The sequence below is a fragment of the Balaenoptera musculus genome, chromosome 13, assembly GCF_009873245.2.
Source record: "Balaenoptera musculus isolate JJ_BM4_2016_0621 chromosome 13, mBalMus1.pri.v3, whole genome shotgun sequence".
NCBI lineage: Eukaryota > Metazoa > Chordata > Mammalia > Artiodactyla > Balaenopteridae > Balaenoptera > Balaenoptera musculus.
The window spans coordinates 51,275,867-51,294,113 of NC_045797.1; the positions used below are offsets into that span (position 1 = coordinate 51,275,867).

The 18,247-nt window shown below is 54.9% G+C and overlaps 1 protein-coding gene across 5 annotated transcripts in view; it reads right to left on the bottom strand.

The window, feature by feature from the left end:
* Window positions 1–52: 52 nt before the first annotated feature.
* The window catches only part of TTC7A (tetratricopeptide repeat domain 7A), a 140,966-nt gene continuing 122,771 nt past the window's right edge, over window positions 53–18,247 (bottom strand). For 2 of the 5 annotated variants that reach the window (XM_036873052.1, XM_036873050.1), the window contains one exon: window positions 10,252–12,506. In XM_036873052.1, the coding sequence (XP_036728947.1) occupies window positions 12,285–12,506 (222 nt within the window). In that variant the 3' untranslated portion in view covers window positions 10,252–12,284. Of the gene's footprint in view, window positions 1,272–10,251; window positions 12,507–18,247 lie in introns of those variants that run through there. The other 3 variants (XM_036873054.1, XM_036873053.1, XM_036873051.1) reach the window with 2 other exon arrangements.

An 18,247-nucleotide genomic window follows, 5' to 3' on the forward strand; every position in this document is an offset into this window, starting at 1 on the left:
CCCCATCCCCGCCCCCCCCCCCCAGGTGATTGCAATGATCAACCAAGGTTGAGAACCGCTGCTGAGATGGTGTGAAGGCACCAATCACCAATAACTCTGGGCGGGGCCACAGGTAGTTCCCCCCACCCCTGAAGGTTTAAGAAGACTTGGCCATTGCCCTAGGAAGTCATGCTCCAGTTAAGAAGAGGTTGGTCCGCGTTAGCATCTGGCTGAGTCCTAAGGAAAGAGGATGGCGCCGGGCCGGATGGTCTGAGTGAAGTAAGTTCCTGGAACGTTACCGGTGGAGGTCATTCTGCGTAGAGAGGTCAGCAGGGCCCTGAACTCAGGCACCTCTCGCCGGCCTGACTCTTGGCTGGGCTTCTCACAGATCTTTGGTTTTGGCCAAGGGCGGGGCTGCAGGCATACAGAGCCTGCCAGGCCCGAAGGGAGGGGTTTGGGTACCAGATTCAAGGCCGCAGGGACCGGGTAGGCCTGTGGGGGCCAGTGCCAGAGACCCAGACCCTGGCCCAGCTCGCCCTACCGTCTCCCCAGAGAAGGGGCAACTCTGGATGGCAGGAGGGGCCAAGGCTGACGGAGGCCTGCATGTTGGGGGTGGCGAGTAGGCGAGAGGGTGGGGGATAGAAGGAGGAGGAGCCAGAGGAAGGGGAGGCCCAGGGGGTGGACGCGTGGAGGATGTCTCAGCAGGTGCTTCGCGTTGCCTTGTTGACAACACCCTTAGCTCTATCGGAGCCCAGAAAAGTGTGTCACCCTTTTGAAGAGAGGTGGGGGCTCAGAGAGGCCCATCCATCAGCGGAGGGAGGTGGCAATGTGGCTGCTTTGGGTCTGAGTGTGGCTTAGTCCCTGAGAAGTGTAGGCAGGAAGGGAGCTCAGGCCTAGTGACACTGCATCTCTGGTCACCAGAGTGGGCTCGGGGGGGCGGGGGGGGGGGGAGGAGCCAGGGAACTGAGCAACCTGGGAGGGGGCAGGGTTGGATGGCAAGGCAGTGCACTGGAGGCGTGCAGGTCACAAGCAGAGCTCTGGGCTTGATGAGGGCCGGCCTTTGTCCCCTCACCCCCTTTCTGAAGTCCCAGAGCTCAGAGGTCCTGCATGGTAACTGAGGGCCATCATGGAGAAAGGAAGTTGCTGGAGCTTCTCTTATTCATCAGGACCAGAGGGGACGCTTGGAAACACGCCAGGCAGGGTCACAGCTGTTGAAGCTTCTAATCCCCAACCCGTCCTGGGCTGGGCAGGGGAGCTGGACTGCAGAGAACCTGTGTGCCGGGGGTAGCTCACTGTGGAAACAGACCATCTGTGTTAGTTTCCCATGGCTGCTGTAACAAATTTCCATAGACTTTGGTGCTTAAAACAACACAAATTTATTCTCTTACAGTTCAGGAGATCAGGGGTCCCCAAATCAGTCTCACTGGGCTAAAGTCAAGGTGTTGGCAGGCTGGTTCCAGAAGGAGTCTCTTTCTGGAAGCTCTGAGAGGAGAATATTTTCTTCTCTTTTTTAGCTTCTGGAGACCACCTGCATTCTGTTGCTCATGGCCGCTTCCTCAAATCACTCCAAACTCCTGCTCCCACAATCACATCCACTCCTGACTCTGACCCCCCTGTTTTCCTCTCCTCTTGTAAGGATCCTTGTGATTATATTGGGCCCACCTGGATACTCTCCCCATCTCAAGACCCTTAACTTAATCATGTTTGCAAAGTCCCTTTACCATGTGAAAGAACATACTCACAGGTTCTGGGGATTAGACATGGACACCTTCGGGAGGGCGTTATTCAGTATTCCACACCATCTATCTAACTTGTAGCTGGGATAGGATGTGAGGCATCCTTTTGCCTGAAATGCTACTCTCCCCTGGCCCTTCATGTGCTATCTTCACCTTCCCCAGTCTTCCCCAAGCTGGTTGGTGCTTCTCCTAAGGGCTCCAGTAGTCCCCAGATCCTTGCCTGAGGCCAGTGTTGGATTGTGGGCTCTGAGATCATAGAGTTGGGATCTACTGGGGCATCGGTGAATTTCCCAGTGCCTAGTACAGTGTTAGCACATAGTAGATGCTCACTGAATACTATATTTTACTGAGGTATAGTTGATACAACATTATGTAAGTTTCAGGTGTAAAACATAATGATTTACAATTTTAAAGATTATACTCCATTTATAGTTATTATAAAATATCGGCTATATTCCCTGTGTTGTACTATATATGCTTGTAGCTTATTTATTTTATACATGGTAGTTTGTACCTCTTAATCCTCTATGCCTATCTTGCCCCTTTCCTCTCCTCACTGGTAACCACTAGTTCATTCTCTGTATCTGTAAATCTGTTTATTTTTTTGTTATATGCACTAGTTTGTATTAGTTTTTGGATTCCACATATAAGTGATATTATCATACAGTATTTGTCTTTCTCTGTCTGACATATTTCACTGAGCATAATACCCTCCAGGTCCATCCATGTTGTTGCAAATGGCAAAATTTCACTTTTTTATGGCCGAGTAGTATTCTATTGTGTATATATGTGCCACATCTTCTTTATCCTTTCATCTGTTGATGGACACTTAGGTTGCTTCCCTATCTTGGCACTTGTAAATAATGCTATGAACATTGGGGTGCATGTATCTTTCTGAATTAGTGTTTTTGGTTTTTGTTTTGTTTTTTTTCTTTTTGGATATATATGCAGAAGGTGAATTGCTGAGTCATGTGGTAGTTCTATTTTTAGCTTTTTGAGAAGCCTCCATACTGTTTTCCACAGTGGCTGCACCAGTTTACATTCCCACCAACAGTGTAGGAGCATTCCCATTTCTCTACATCCTTGCCAACATTTGTTATTTGTGTTCTTTTTGATGGTAGCCATTTCTGACAGATGTGATATCTCATTGTGGTTTTAATTTGCATTTCTCTGATGATTAACGATGTTGAGCATCTTTTCATGTGCCTGTTGGCCATTTGTGTGTCTTCTTTGGAGAAATGTCTATTAAGGTTTTCTCCCCATTTCTTAATCAAGTTGTTTGTTTTTTTGATGTTGAGTTGTATGTGCTGTTTATATAGTTTGGATATTAACCCCTTATTGGTCATATCATTTGCAAATATTTTCTCCCATTCAGTAGGTTGTCTTTTTGTTTTGTCATAGGTTTCCTTTGCTGTGCAAAAGCTTTTACGTTTAATTAGGTCCCATTTGTTTATTTTTGCTTTTATTTCTTTTGGCTTAGGAGACAGATCCAAAAAAATATTGGTATGATTTATGTCAAAGAGTGTTCTGCTTATGTTTTCTTCTGGGAGTTTTATGGTTTCTGGTGTTACCTTTAGGTCTTTAATCCATTTGGAGTTTATTTTTGTATATGATGTGGGAAAAGTGTTCTAATTTCATTCTTTTACATGTAGCTGTCTAGTTTTCCCCGCACCACTTACTGAAGAGATGGTCTTTTCCCCATTGTATATTCTTTTTTTTTTTTTTTAAATAAATAATTAATTAATTAATTTATTTATTTATTTTTGGCTGTGTTGGGTCTTCGCTTCTGTGCGAGGGCTTTCTCTAGTTGCGGCGAGCGGGGGTCACTCTTCATCGCGGTGCGCGGGCCTCTCACTGTCGCGGGCTCTCTTGTTGCGGAGCACAGGCTCCAGACGCGCAGGCTCAGTAGTTGTGGCTCACGGGCCTAGTTGCTCCGTGGCATGTGGGATCTTCCCAGACCAGGGCTCGAACCCGTGCCCCCTGCATTAGCAGGCAGATTCTCAACCACCGCGCCACCAGGGAAGCCCCCATTGTATATTCTTGCCTCCTTTGTCATAGATTAATTGACCATAAGTTCGTGGATTTATTAATGGGCTGTCTGTTTTGTTCCATTGATCTATGTGTCTGTTTCTGTGCCAGTACCATACTGTTTCGATTACTGTAGCTTTGTAGTATAGTCTGAAAGTCAGGGAGTGTGATACCTCCAGTTTTGTTCTTCTTTCTCAAGATTGTTTTGGCTATTTGGAGTCTTTTGTGTTTCATAAAATCTTTTATATTATGGAAGTTCCTTTGATTATTTTGAACCACAAAGAATTGTCTAGGGAAGGGCTGTTAGCCTGAATATCATCAGTCATTTTTGGTGTTTGATGCTGACAAAAGTCACCTGATGAAATAAGTTTTTAAAAAGAGGAGGGAAAGAAACTTAGTACTGATTTTTTAAAAAATTTTTAATTTAATTTAATTTAATTTTTTGGCTGCACTGGGTCTTCGTTGCTGCGCGAGGGCTTTCTCTAGTTGTGGCGAGCGGGGGCTACTCTTCGTTGAGGTGCACGGGCTTCTCATTGTGGTGGCTTCTCTTGTTGCAGAGCGTGGGCTCTAGGGCACGAAGCCTTCAGTAGTTGGCGGCGCACGGGCTTAGTTGCTCCGTGGCATGTGGGATCTTCCCGGACCAGGGATTGAACCTGTGTCCCCTGCATTGGCAGGCGGATTCTTAACCACTGTGCCACCAGGAAAGTCCCTTAGCACTGATTTTAGAAATCATTCCTGGAGGTTTGACCTTAAGATTGAAGATCACTTAAAAAGCAGTAACGTTGGGAGTTCCCTGGTGGTCCAGTGGTTAGGACTCAGCACTTTCACTGCCGTGGGTCCAGGTTCATTCCCTGGTCGGGGAACTAAGATCCCGCAAGCTGTGAGGAGCAGCCAAAAGTTAAAAAAATAAAAAATAAAAAAAGTAAAAAAGCAGTTGCATTAAAAGTTACATTCTGGGGAATGGGGTTGGGTGGGGGGAGAATGCTCCTAATGTTTTACATATGGTACTTATGGCTCCAGTTAAAATCTCCAGTAGCCACATTATTCCAAAAATTTAAATGTGCCCTATCTTATATGGAAATGAAAATGAATCTTCTGGAAAGTTGTGTTTAATGACCCACATATCTATAGTGCAGATGAAGATCCTAATGGCAAAGATGCATGAGTATTCCTAAAATAATTTCTAGAATGGGATTAAACATACATGTAACTCTATTAAGAAAATATAATGGATTGAGACCAACTGTAGGTCCTTGAACAGCCATAACAGACTCAGGAGGGCTAAGGTTTCTCTTTGGAGCCCTGTCCCAGGCACCCCCAGGGTGAAGCGCTGGGATGGTGTGTGTGTGCTGGGCAAGGGAAGGCTAAGGTCAGCCGGTGGGTGGGGCCAAGGTGGCCTCACTCCACATTTGTACCCCAAGCCTCCCACTGGCAGGAGAGCCCCCCTAAAGGCCAGCCGGTGTCCCGCTCCTGAGGGCACGTGTAGGTGTGGCTGAGCCCAGGTGTGTGGGATGTGGGGGCCACACCCGGGAAGCAGAACCCCCAGGGCCTGTGTGCCGGCCTGGGTGTTCTGACAAAGCATAAGGGTCCCATGAGGTGAGTGGTGAGAGGTGCAGGGGGGGAGGGAGGGAGGGAGAGAAACTTCTGGAAGGTGTGGGAACTGGGTCTTGAAGAAGAAGGGGCACAAGGTGAATTCTGGGAAGAGGCCCAGTAGGAGTGGAGTGGATGTGGGAAAGCGTGGGTCATTGTGGGCACAGGAGACACCCTCACAGGTAGGGCGAGGGCCCAGGATGGGGTGTTCCCAGCTCAGAGGAGATGCTGTCTGAATGGACGAGAGTGCCTGGCCCCAGGCTAGCAACTGCCGGGGCCCTCTGTGCGCTCACGCCAGCCTGCACTGGGCCAGGCCGTCACAACCCCTGCACCCTTGGCGGGGTGCTCTCAGGGGTGCGGGTGTGAGCGATGTAGGGGGCCCCACTCACAGCCAGTGAGCCGGGGGCCTTGTTGGGGGTCGGGGAGTGAGCTGTGGGCTCCTGGGCACGAGACAGGTGAGAGGGAGCTTGCAGCGGCCTCCTTCTGGGCCCAAGCTGAGGCCATGGAGCTCGCAGTCAGTTACAGAGCCTGCCCCAGCTGCTGAAACCCGGGGACGGGGAGCTGGGGAAGCCACCTATGCTCTGACCTCCGCACAGAGAAGGCACCCATCTCAGGTGTCAGAGCTGACACCTGAGGCCAGTTAGGCTTTGTGACAGTGTCCCTATGCCTGCTCTGATCCCCGTTTCAGCGTACACGTGCCTCCTCTGGTTGGCGGGTGTCCCAGGAAGAATGCCGTAGACAGAGGTTCTCGCACGCAGACCGCCCGAGTGTTGATCACTCACTGCCCTGGTGGCTGGGGGCCTCGGGCAGGTCACCTCACCTTCCTGCACTGCCTTCCCTCCCCTGATATGGGCTTTCGCCATGCCCACCGGTGCCCCTTTGCTTCGGGTCGGAGCCCCTCCCCCCATAGGCGGGTGCCCTGGCATGCACCCCTCTGCCCCCAAAGGCTGGTCTCCAGGTGCACACTGAGAGGAGACCTGGGGAGGGAGAGTGTGCCTCTCTGGGGATGGGCAGGGCCACCAGGAACAAACACACTCGAGGTCCCTAAGTCATCAGGGGGTCATTGCAAGGACCGAGGAAAGGATTCAGATGGGAGTCTTGACTTCAGGTTGCAGGAGCTGGAAAGGTCGTCTGGGATAGAATGGAGCTCTCTTGAGTCCATCATCTTTTGCCCCCTTGAAAATGGGCATCCGTTTCTTTTGGTTGGAGAGCTCCATCTTTATGGAGATTCACCTGCTCTGCATTTTTCTCTTCTTGCCCAGCCGTTCTTCCTTCTTGCCTCTGGCCCTTGGCTTCTGGCGCTTTTCAGCCTCTGCTCCCACCACCAACTGCTTCTTTCTCTGTCCCAACTCACACCGCAGAGGCCAGACCCTCTGCAGCCTTCAGCACTGTCAATGTCATGCAAGGCAAAGAGAGGTGGAGGGACCGTTCCACATTAAAGGAGACTAAAGAGATGTGACAACTAAGTGGAATATGTGACCCCCGGCCAGGGGAAGACAGTGCTACAAGGAACAGTGGTGACAAACTGGCATATGGACGGGAGAGGAGAGAAAAATACTGTGTCGGGGTTAAATTCCCTCATTTGTGAACTGTGCTGTGGTTATGTAAGACAAGGACCTTTGTTCTTAGCGAAAACACACTGAATTATTAAGGGGTAAAGGGGCATGATTTATGCAACCTATTCTCAAATGGTTCGTAAAAAAAATATGTTTTTAAAAGAGGCCCACAATGACTGACTTCTTGCCAAATTCCAAAGAGACAGTTAAGGGGGGAAGAGAATGAGTGAGAGTGTGAGAGAGCAGGGACGGTCACCACCAGTCTGGGGGTCTCTGTGTGGGGTGCCCAGGCCACCTCATAGGCTGTGGGCCAGTGCACAGAGGAGGAACTTTGGTTCTAGAAACCACCCATGGCCCAGTCAGCTGGTGGGCAGGACAGTGTGATCACATGGCCCAGCGCACAGCTCCCATGGTGACCTTTTCTTGTTTCTGGGTTGCCTGGCATCTTGAGAACCCTCTTGCTCTTTGGGGGACTTTGCAGCTTATTGAGTGGTCTCTGTTTAAGGAACCTCCTCTCCGGCTGCACAAGGGGCAAGGGTGGCAGGCAGCCCTGAGCATTGGCCGTTCTCCCCTGCTGGAGGATTCCTGGTGATGCACGTTTCCATGGATCCCAGAGGGGTCATTCGGCTGCCTCAGTGACGGGCACTGCCTGCCTCTCTCCCATCGTCTGGTGAGCCGGTGCTGGCTCTGTGGGCGAGGACCTTACTCTCAGCTTTGCCATATTCCTAGCTGTGAGTGGAGGTGCCATGATCTCCATGTCACCTTTCATGGGGACAAAACCCACTTCCCTAGGTTGTTGACTACCAAAGGAGCAATGTCGGAGAGGGAGTCCACCGATAAGCAAAGTGCCTTATGCCTAGTATAGTGCAGGGAGAATGTTAGGATTGTCACTGTCATCAAGAGAAGAGTCAGGACAGGAGCCCCCATGATGTACCATAAAGTGACAATGATAGGGACGGGGTGGGGTGGGTGTTCAAGGGGGTGTGAGTTCTGTTGTCTTCCTCCTCCGGGGGGACCTGCATTGTACCGAGTGCCCAGGAGGGCAGGGCTTGAGGGAATGATGGGCTGATGCAGGGTCTCAGAAGGGGCCCGTTACTGCTCACCCGGAACTCCAGCTGCTCAAGCAGCCATATTTTGTGTCCTGAGGCCCATCCCCTGGTCACAGCTGGTTGTTCTTAGGGACCCACGGAAAAATGAGTGGGACCAGTGGGATCCTCTCATCCAAGAATCTAAGCTCAGATGCACAGAGGGGGGTTGCTGCAGCACTGGAGGTGGAAGGCCTGCCAGGGTATGTAGATTGAACGTAGTCCCATGGGGGCATCTCTGAGTGAGCAAGGTCAGCCAGCAGGGAGAGGAGGAGGGAGGAGGCGGGGCAGAGAAAATCATCACACAGGTATCCAGTGGTTATTATGGGCCAGGCACTGTTCTAGGCTCTTTCCATGTTTTTTCTCACTTAATCATCATGACAGTCCACAAAGCAGGCACTATTCCAGGATTATTCTTACTTTACAGATGAGGAGACAGGCACAGAGAGGGTAGGTGACTTGCTCAAGGGCACAGGGCCAGCCAGTGGTAGAGTGGCCTTCGAGCTCAGTCTGGGTGCTGACTCCATCACCAAAGATGCATGGCTGCCTCGGCCCCGTATCTGTGCACTGCAGTCCCTGCCCTAGGGCTCCAGGGAACCCCCCTTGTCTCTTTCCTGGGGCTACCTTCAGTGGGTCTCTGCTTTTTGCAACTGAGAGAGCTTGATGAAAATTCGAAGGAGTTTCTGGCATGGGATACTTTCCCAGTAGGACCTCCCTAGCTTCCAGAATCCAAGTCTGCACCACGTGGGTTGGTCCCACAGGTCACTTATGTGTGAGGCTTGTTGACTGTGGCTTGTCATCAAGAGCTGGCAGCACGGGCTGGGGGATATTTGTTTAGCTGGATGCTTCCCGAAAACCAGGCCAAGAAATATTTGCACAGTGACATCTGAGCGCTCGGGTCGGGGGGGTGTGAATGCAACAGTGAGTACTTTGGTAGGAGTCTGGGGGTGGTGGCTGAAATTCCATTCATACCTGTGCCTGCAGATAAACACTATTAATACTGCAGGGCTGTGGGCTGGAGGTCCATGGGGGTGACAGTGCAACCGAGTCTTAGCCCCAAACTCCAGCCCTTGTTTTGGTACAATGGGTTGGACACGGGGCTGGCTCCCTCCCTCTACAGGGAGGGCTCGATTGTGAATGAGGGGTCTGCAGATGGGGAACTGGAGGTCAGGAAGTGCCTGGGTCTCCACCACTGCCTGACTTTCCAACATCTGACCAACCTGAGGTCAGCTCAGCAAAGCCCTCCTCAGGGACAGGAAGGCCGCCCCTCCCTGCCCCTCTCTCCCTCCAGATTCCCTCCAGTCTCATCCTTGTAGGATGAGCTTTTCTAGGCCTTTCTCCCAGGCTGGCAGACAAGTGACACCATCTATAGCCTAAAGCAGCCTTTAATTCTCACCCCAAGGGGCCGTGAGCTGGCGGGTGAGGGTGTGTGACAAGTAATCTGATACTAATTGTTAAACCACTAAAGACTAAACGTGTTTTCCAAAAAGTATCACAGGGAAATCAAAGCTGGGCACCCAGGAGCTCCAAGAAGGGCTCTTCCTCACTAGAACAGCAAAACCGTAACCCCGGTAATAGGGCTGAGGATCAGGGTGGAGGTGGCCAGGGTGCTGAGCGGGCAGCTCTAAGCCAGCCCCCGAGTTCGAGGGGAAGCCTTAAGGGCAGCTGTCTTCAGACTGTGTGGGTGCAGCCTTGGGGGTCCATCCGATAATCCCTTGGGGTGCACGAAGAAAACAGGGCTTCTGTGTAAACTGATGTCATCCTTTGATACACATTTTATAACATATATAGTGTATTTGTATGTGGCATAACTTCTATTAGGAGGATAGCGGTATGGACTTTTCAGAGCAGGTGGCGGATCTGGATGTGGCCTGTATTCTCACCACACACCCCTCCCCTGGCGCTTTCCCCCAGGTGCTGAAGATGCTCCATTGGCAGTGCCCTTGGGGCAGTCTCTCCTGTTCAGGTGGCAAGTCTGGCCCTGGCTTCTCCCAGCCAGGCTCTGGAGGCAGCAGGGGTCTCCAGCCCTGCCTAGACCCCTCTGCTGCCTCCCACCCCCCTCCAGGCTTTGGCCATGCCTCCGCAAGGCTTTAGCACCCTCCCCAAGCCCTCATCACAATCTCCTCAGTGGGCCCCTCCCTCCCACTGCCCTCCCCACCTGTGCGTCCCCGCCCTGGCCTTCATGACCTCTCAGGCCTCTGCCTCTTCTCCAGGGCTCCCTCAAGGCCTGTCCCATGGGTACCTGGTAGATAAATGAACACACTGCTTCACACAAACCTGCTTTCCCTTCATGGGCCTCTTTATTCAAGACCTTTGTTTTGAATTGTCAAGCAACTTGCCCGGCCCCGCTGAGGCTTCCTATAAGGAATGCTTCAAGTCAAAATGCATTTGTTGCCTTTGCCTTTCCTTACCAAGGACTCACTACCAACATCTTTGGGCATCCCAATGTAAACCAACAGCATTCGCTTTTTCTTTTTTTTTTTCTAACAGAATTCCAGAATAAAAATAGATCTCTATCATATATATATTTATACACATACATACACATATAGAGATCCTTCAACCAGGCGGGATGAAGGATCTGGTGTCCTTACAGTGTCCCTTGGCCTGGCATGGGAAGGCTAGAGGCACAGGCTCTCCCTGGTAGCACCTGGGGGTGTGTAGTGCTGAGCCAGGGCTGGGAGGAGGGTGGGTCTCCAACAGCCTCTCGCCTCGCCTCTGAGGAACAGACCAGGCTCTGACAAACCAGGGCAGCCTCACCCGACCTTTCCACACACCTTCAAGTGAGAGATGTACCACACGGGGCTTTAAAACTGAAACCCAAAGTGCAGATAAGAAAGGAGTTCCCTGATAGGCCCGTGGGGGCTGCCTTCCTGGGGATAGTTCCAAGAGCATCACGCAGCAGGGCTAGGGGAGCCAGCAGGGAAGACACCCACCCACCAGCACCCCCAGGACCCCGGTAGAGACGGGTGTCACATACACAGAGGCCTGCACAACCAGGGAGGGGCTAGGCTCCGGCCCTTCCTTGGGTCTCTAATTACAGTCCCTGTTTGGCCCCAGGCAGGGGGAACCAAATGGCCAGGGCGGGGCTTGGGTCACCCAAGAGGGCCTGAGGTGAAAATGGGCTGTGGATGGTGAGCGGTGTTAAGGGCAGTCCTAGAGATTGCCAATCTCCACATTATAACCCCTACAGGGATCTATACTGTACCCATTGCCCAGAAAGGTAAGGCGTGAAGCGATGAGGTGTTGATGCAAGGAAGGGCTGAGTCCAGCAGCCATGTTTGTATCCTAGGGGCTACAGCCCGGGGCCTGAGGAGGTGGCCGAGGCCTGTTTCTAGAGCGGTGGAGGTGGGCAGAAATGGAAGTTTAGTTAGGGCCAGAACTCAGTGCCCCTGGCCAGACACCAGAGGCCCCAAAGGCACTTGGCAACAGAGGGGAAGAGTATAGGCGGGCCCAAGCAAAGAGGGGCAAGGCCAGGCACTGTCCACTAACTTGAACCTGGGAGAGGTCCATCCTCTTCCCGCTTGCCAGCAGATTCTTCAAGCCATGACTGCCCTGGGCACGACCTGAGAGTGGGGTGTGAGGCCAGGGCCATGGGGCTCCCCCAGGCACAGAGGCCTGGTGAGGGCAGGTGGTGAAGTACAGGTATGAGGCTCCCCAACTAGCGCTCTTGGGGAACAAGTCCAGTCACCATGACTCTAAGTCACTTAGGGTTCAAGCAGACTGCCTCCCGAGGGGCCAAGGAAGGAACCCAGGAGAACCCTCTCGGCCCAGCCAAAGGGCAGCTCATGGGGTTCATCTTTGGCGTGGGGAGCAGAGAGCTGAGGTTCGAGACTAAAGCTTGTGTAAAGCCGGGAAATCCAGGGTCAGAGATATTGAAGGAGGGTGGCAGGTACAGTACAGGGGCTTTTAGACGGGTGGGGGGAGGTACCCAAGCCTCACAGACCCTTACTGCACATTTAGATGATGCACAGATACACTGGGGAGCGTCCCCCGTGTTGATGTGGCCTCCCAGCTACTTCCTTGCTCATAAACTCCATGAAGTCTGAGTCCAAGGAACAAGGGATTTGTTTTTGATGCAGATCTGGTCCACCCTGCTCCAGATGAGCAGCTCTCAGTCCCAGCTGGCCCTGGAGGGAAAGCAGGGGTGGGGGGGGGTGGGGGGAGGCAAGGAGAACTAGGGCTGCAGCCTGCAACATGTTCCCTAGAGATGGATTTCCCTGAGGCCCCGTACCTCCCCTGACCCACGCTCCCTGCTGCCCGCCTGCCCGCTGGGCAGCTCCCTCCCTCCCAGAAGCTGCGAGGCCGTGTCAGAGCTCTCTGGGGATGATGGAGAAGGGCAGCACTGGGCTGCTGGCCTCCAGTTCGAGGGCGGTGAGAAAGCAGTCGACGGCGGCCTCGCTCTGGCCCTGGGCCTGCAGCACCTCGCCCAGGCCCTGCCATGCCTCATGGCAGGTGCTCTGCCTCTCCACGGCGTCCCGTAGCACCTTCTGGGCCAGGCTCTTATGGCCCAGCTGACTCAGCGTCGCACCCTGGGGAGCAAGCACAGGGCGGGGTGAGAGAGGCTGTCCCGGGGCAGGGGCATCCCAGCCATCAGGGTAAGGAGTGGAAGCGGCGCGGCCACGAGCCAGAGAGGGCTCTGCATCTCGGGCTCGGGTACTGTCAAGTGACCGTGCCCTTGACCCATGCAAACCCTCCCTATGTCCGTCCCAGCCTTGCTTCCGGCCCGGCCTCCCGGGTCACCCACTGCGGCAGCTCTGATCCTCCTTGCCCCAGGGGATGGGCTTTAAGGTCAGCAGACCTGGCTTTGAGTCTCCCCATTACAGCTGAGGGATCCCGGGCAAGTCACCCCTCTCTGGCCCTCAGTTTCCTCATCTGTAAATGGGAAAGACCACTGTGCCCACCTCTAGGGTTGTTGTGAAGTTTACACGACAGTATAGGCAAAGCACTTGAACAGTGCCTGACGTGCGTGAGCTCTCAGTCAACGGATCTGTTACCCCCAGGCCCCGTGCTGCACTGTGGCGCTGCCCTTCTCCCCAGGGACCTGTGAGACCAGGGAGTGTGCGCTACAGGCCTGGGGAGGACCTCAAGCCTGTGGGTGAACGCACAGCTCCTGTGCCTGCAACAGTAGCCTGTCTTCCTGGGACCTAAAGCCCACCCCAGCCTGGCCAGGCAGGTGAGGGTCACAGGAGGAGAGTCAGATGGCCGGGGAACCGGGGACAGATGCTGGGTGAAAGGAGGGCCTCTGGGCGGGGAATCAGGGCTGCCTGGGAAGCTTGGCCCTGTTGTTTGGAGAGAGAGAGGAAGTGACAGGAACTGTCACAGAGTTGGGAAGTAAAACTGGCACCTTGTCCCCCTCTACGTCCACCCACACTGGGAGGGGTGTGGGGAGGCGGGGAGGCCAGGGTGGTGAGCAGGGGGCAGGGCCAGGGTCCTCTTTCGACCTCCAGTCCCAGAAAGACTGCTTTGCACCATCCCACCAATCTGTGTCCCAGCCCTCAAAGGTGCCACAGGATAGCAGCACAGGGGGCCATCCTCTCATTCAGACATGAGGTAAAGCCCAAACAACAGCAACTTCCTGGACAGGCGGGGGCCGAGATGGGGGTGGGGAGCTGCCTTCTGTGTGCCTGGAGCCCCCTCTCGGGTGCCCGCCCACTGACGGCCATGTACATTTTTAGCTGGAACATTTTCCTCCTCACCACACTCCCCAGAGTTAGGCCCTCCGTTGCTATGGAGACCCACTGGGGAAGATGCACATGGCTGATTTTATAAAGTCTTCCGAGGGCTTGGAATACGACCAATTAGGCAAGAGTGAAAGATGGTGCTCAGGAAGCCCTAGGAAAAGCCTCCCCCTCTGAAGGCGCTGGCTGGCGGTCTGGTGGCCAGGGGGAGGGAAAGGAAGGGGAGCTCTTCAACCGAGGGCGAAGCTGTCCCCAGGGGACCACAGGGATGGGGGGAGGACAGGGGAACCAGGGGCAGGGTAGAGCCTCAGGCAGGGCTCCTGGATCTGGCCAGATGGGTGCAGTGCTGACTCAGGGCTGCCCAGGACCAGTGGGCAGTGTCCAGTATGGCCAGCAGGGCTCCAGGCCAAGCTGCTCTGTCCACATGGCCTGGGAGCTGGACCCTGAGCAGCTCATGATGGAACAGGGCCCACAAGGAGGAGGGCAGAAAGGCGAGACGACAGGCCGCCAGACACCAAAATTAAGCACCAAAAATGGAAGGTTTGAGCCCTGTGAGTGCTGCCCATGGGGGAGCAACAGAGGACAGATGGGGAAGGCCAGCGGGGCCACCCAGGGCGGGGACGGGGCCACAGTGGCTTTTACACACCAAGCTTTCTATATTGAGCTTCCATGTGAGATTTTTGTTGGAAAAGAGGGCTTTATAGCTAAAAACAAGTTTGAAAATCCCTGATCTGAAGAAGTGTGTAGGTGTTTGGGAAGGGGCCAGATGTGTCTGCAGGCTGAACAGGGTGTGTATATATGTGTGTGTGTGTGTGTGTGTGTGTATGTATGTTGGTTTTACTCGTGGTTTAGGAGGTTTGTGGCAGGCTCCTCTGTATGTTCTATGTAGAGGGGAAAAGCCCAGGGCTGCACAGCTGGAAGACCTGGCCGGGTTGGAATCCCAGCTGTGCCACTGACAAGTGCCATGACCATGGGCAAGTGGCCCATTTTCTTTGAGCTGCTGTGTCCTCATCTGTAAACCAGGGGATAGAACAGTCCTACCTCGTAGGCTATTGTGAGGATTCTGCAAGGATGAATTTGAAATTATATAGCAGGGTGCATGGTGGGCTGACAGCAAATGGAAGTGTCCCCAGGATGAACAGAGGGTCCTGGGTAGAGGGGCAGGGAGGGCACAGAAGAGCGGATTTCTCTGGGGGGCAAGGCTCCCTGTGAGGGAAGACTGTGGGCTGGCGTGGGGTTGGATCACATCCCCCCAAACCTGGGGTGCTGACCTGAGAGCCTGAAAGGAGACACCGGGGTCAGGGTGGGGTCTGGAGGCCCAGGGCCTGTAACAGGATCTGCTGCCACCTGCCCAAGACACCAGCTCGTTAGGTTCATGTTTGGTAGCAACTCGGAGCTGTTTGCTGCCTGACAACTGGGCGGGGCCCTGCCCCAGGAGGATGTGAGGTCTCACCTGCTCTCCCACAGCCCGGCGCTGAGCCGAGGGCCCGCCATCAGTCACCCCACCCCCAGCTGCCCAGAGAACAGGTCTCCAGGGAGATGGTGGGAACACAGAACTGGTGTCTCAATTCCATCCCGGCTGACTCCTTCCCTCCCTGCGCCGAGAGAGGAGACCAGACCTGCTAAGTGACTCTCAGCTTCTGACGCTTGACCTGGGAGATGCCATCGCCGCAGTGCTGCCCACACAGGGATTAGAATGAAGTGCGAGTCGCTGATGGTGGTGGCGCTCAGGGAGGGGCAGGGCTATGGGGCAAGTCCCCAGAAATTCCCGAGGTCATCCATTCCCTCTTCCTGAGATCCAGGAAGGAGGGAGCAGCTGGCCTCATCTCATCCACCGGGGACCCTGCTCCTCTAGGAAGTCTTTCTTGCCTAAGGACAGCACCTGCTGCCACACCACCGCCTTGAGACTATGCTCCTCACTGTAGCTCTCGAATGCCATCCCTGACCCCACCCCCTTAGGCTGAGAGAGACAGGGTCCCCAGCTCCTGCCTGCTCCGTGATTTCCCACAGGACAGCAGCTCAAAAGAGTTTGGGGGGATGGGGGTGGTCCCGGATGCAAAGCCAGGCACACCAGAGGCCTTTATGCATACTTAGTGACCTGCTTAGGGCCACAAAGGCAGGCAGCCTGAGGGCCGCCTCCCTGGCTAGGGTCTGGTCTCCAGTTTGTATGGAGACCTCGAAGGGACTCTCCCTGTTAGGAACCCAGGTTCTCTGGGGAAGTACAGGTTGGGGTCAGGAGCCGCAGCCCGGGATGGGGATGAAGGGGAGCGGGGGTCCTGCCTGCCTTTTGGAGAATTACCACTGCACACCATCTCAACCGGTTAATTCAGTGCCTGACGCTGTCCCCCAGAGGGGAGGGGCGGCAGGAAGGTCGCGGCTGTGTGAGCCCTTTTCTTCTCTGGGGGGAGGGCGGCCCTGGGAAGCAGCCCCGAGTGCTAGGCCAGCTGCAGGCCAGGCTGAGGGCTCCCTCCCCACCCCTACCCTCAAGTATTTATAGAAGTTATTTTGGGAATTTTCTTTCTGAGCTCAAGGCACATTCCTGGGATTCTATAACAGCCTTTCCAGCTGGGAAGCCGGGAATCAGCTGGAGGCTGCTGGAGCCTCCGGGTCCCTGGAGCCCCCTGCTTGGGGACCATGGGGCTGCAGGAAGGAGTCCATGGCGGGACAACCTCTGAGGCTGCTCCAAGGCTCCCTCCCTTCACCCACCCCAGGGCGGGGATGGGGGGGCGGGCTGACACACCCTTCAGGGAGGCCCACGTTCCAGCCGAGCTCAGGCTCTCTCCATGCGCTCCCGGATCCTCCCAGGTGTGTCAGCCCCTACCTGTCGTCCAACCGCACTGGGAATGAGGAATCCGTCCTGGCTGACAACCTAGCCCACACATCACCACATCCCGCCTGGAGCTGTGGCAGCTCCAGGCCCACAGGCTGGTCCTACCTCCTTGCTGGGGGGAAGGGTATGACTCCTTCTAGATGCACCCGACGCCTGGCTGATGAGCTCCCACCCAGAGCTCCCCTGGGCTCTCACAGGACGAGGCCTCGGCTGAGAGAGCCCCCAGACTCACTGAGAGCCCAGCCTAGCTAGGGGGCTTCTGGGGCAGCAGAGGTGGCTGTGCTCTTCACATGCCAGAACTCACGCCTGTCCCTTCCTCCTCCTGGGGCCTCCGCAGGTGAGATGTCGTGAACACCAGCGGGCCCCTCGGCTGGGGGTGGTGTCTGTCTTCAGAGGGCCACAGCCAGGCTCAAGGACAAGCACCAGCTTGGTCAGAGGGCGGGCACAGCCTGCGGGGGAGGGGGCCTTGCCAGTCCCACTTCTAGGCGGGGGGCTGGGCCTTTTCGGGTTGGTTTCAGGCTCTGGGCTGGCTGGGGGCTCTGCCCACCCTGGAGCACGGCCAGGCCCACAGGGCCAGGTCAGGAAGCTGCAGCGAGGCCTCTGGACTTTGGGTTCTAGAAGGGAACACCCTGTGATGGGCAGCGAGAAGGGGACCCCATGGCAGATGCTCCTCCCTAAGCAGGAACCAGAGCCGAAGGGGGTGGTGATGGCCTATTTGTGGGGTGTGCTGGCCTTCTGCACAAGGGGAAAGGCCTGAACCCTGCTACACCCTCCAGACATGTCTGTCTTTCCGACCACTGATTCTGGGGTTAAATTAAGCCAGCAGTGCTTAACCCTGGCTCTGAGCTGAGTCTGTGACACTGCCAGAAAGCTTCCTGTCCACTTCCTCATCAGGGTTGGTGTGGACTTGGAGTCCACACACCGGCCTAAGGTTTGCCTAAAGTCCTGGGTCAGAGGCAGGGGGACCCGCCTCCACGAGCCCAGGGCGTGAGCCCAGGGCGTGGGCTCAGGGTGAGTGCTGGGGCTGTGCCAGCACGGGCATGAGTCGGGCTGGGGGTGGCCGCTGGACACAGGAGGCCCAGGCTGAGGGGACACGCCCTGGCACCTCCCATCCCTCCTCCCTTCTCCACTTCCCCATCAGGGAATGCAGACCTCAGGCAGCACTGCAGAGGGACCAGGAAGAGAGCTCACAATAAAACCACTGCACTAGGAGGTCACAGGGCCAAGAAGACATTCCTATTTTCCTGCCACAGAGAAGCAATATTCCTGCCCCACCGGAGCTGGGGAGACTCTGCTGACGAGGGGCTGTGTGTGTGTGCAAGAACTCAGCTTCTACACACACACACACACGACTCCGCTGACGAGGGGCTGTGTGTGTGTAAGAACTCAGCTTCTACACACACACACACACACACGTGCGCGCAAGACTTCCAGGTCCTCCCGTTGCCTCAGGCTGCCTGGACCCTCTCAGCCCTCTGCCACGGCTCAGGAAGCCAACAAGGAAGGAGAAGTCTAGGGCAGGTGGGCTGTCCTGGATGCGGAGGCATGGGCCCCTGGAACCAGAGACCTTGCTGTTCTATGTACTGCCCGCCTCATCCAGCGTCAGGGAAACTCCAGAAGGCCGGGTGCCGAGTTTCACTTCTCAGCTGCTCAGGACACCTTTCCTCCTTCAAGTCAGGAAGCAGCGGCTGAACCAGCCTAACAAGACTACGGGCCCGAGCGTAGGGCCTCCCGGAGCCTGGCCTTCCCTGCTCTTCCTCTC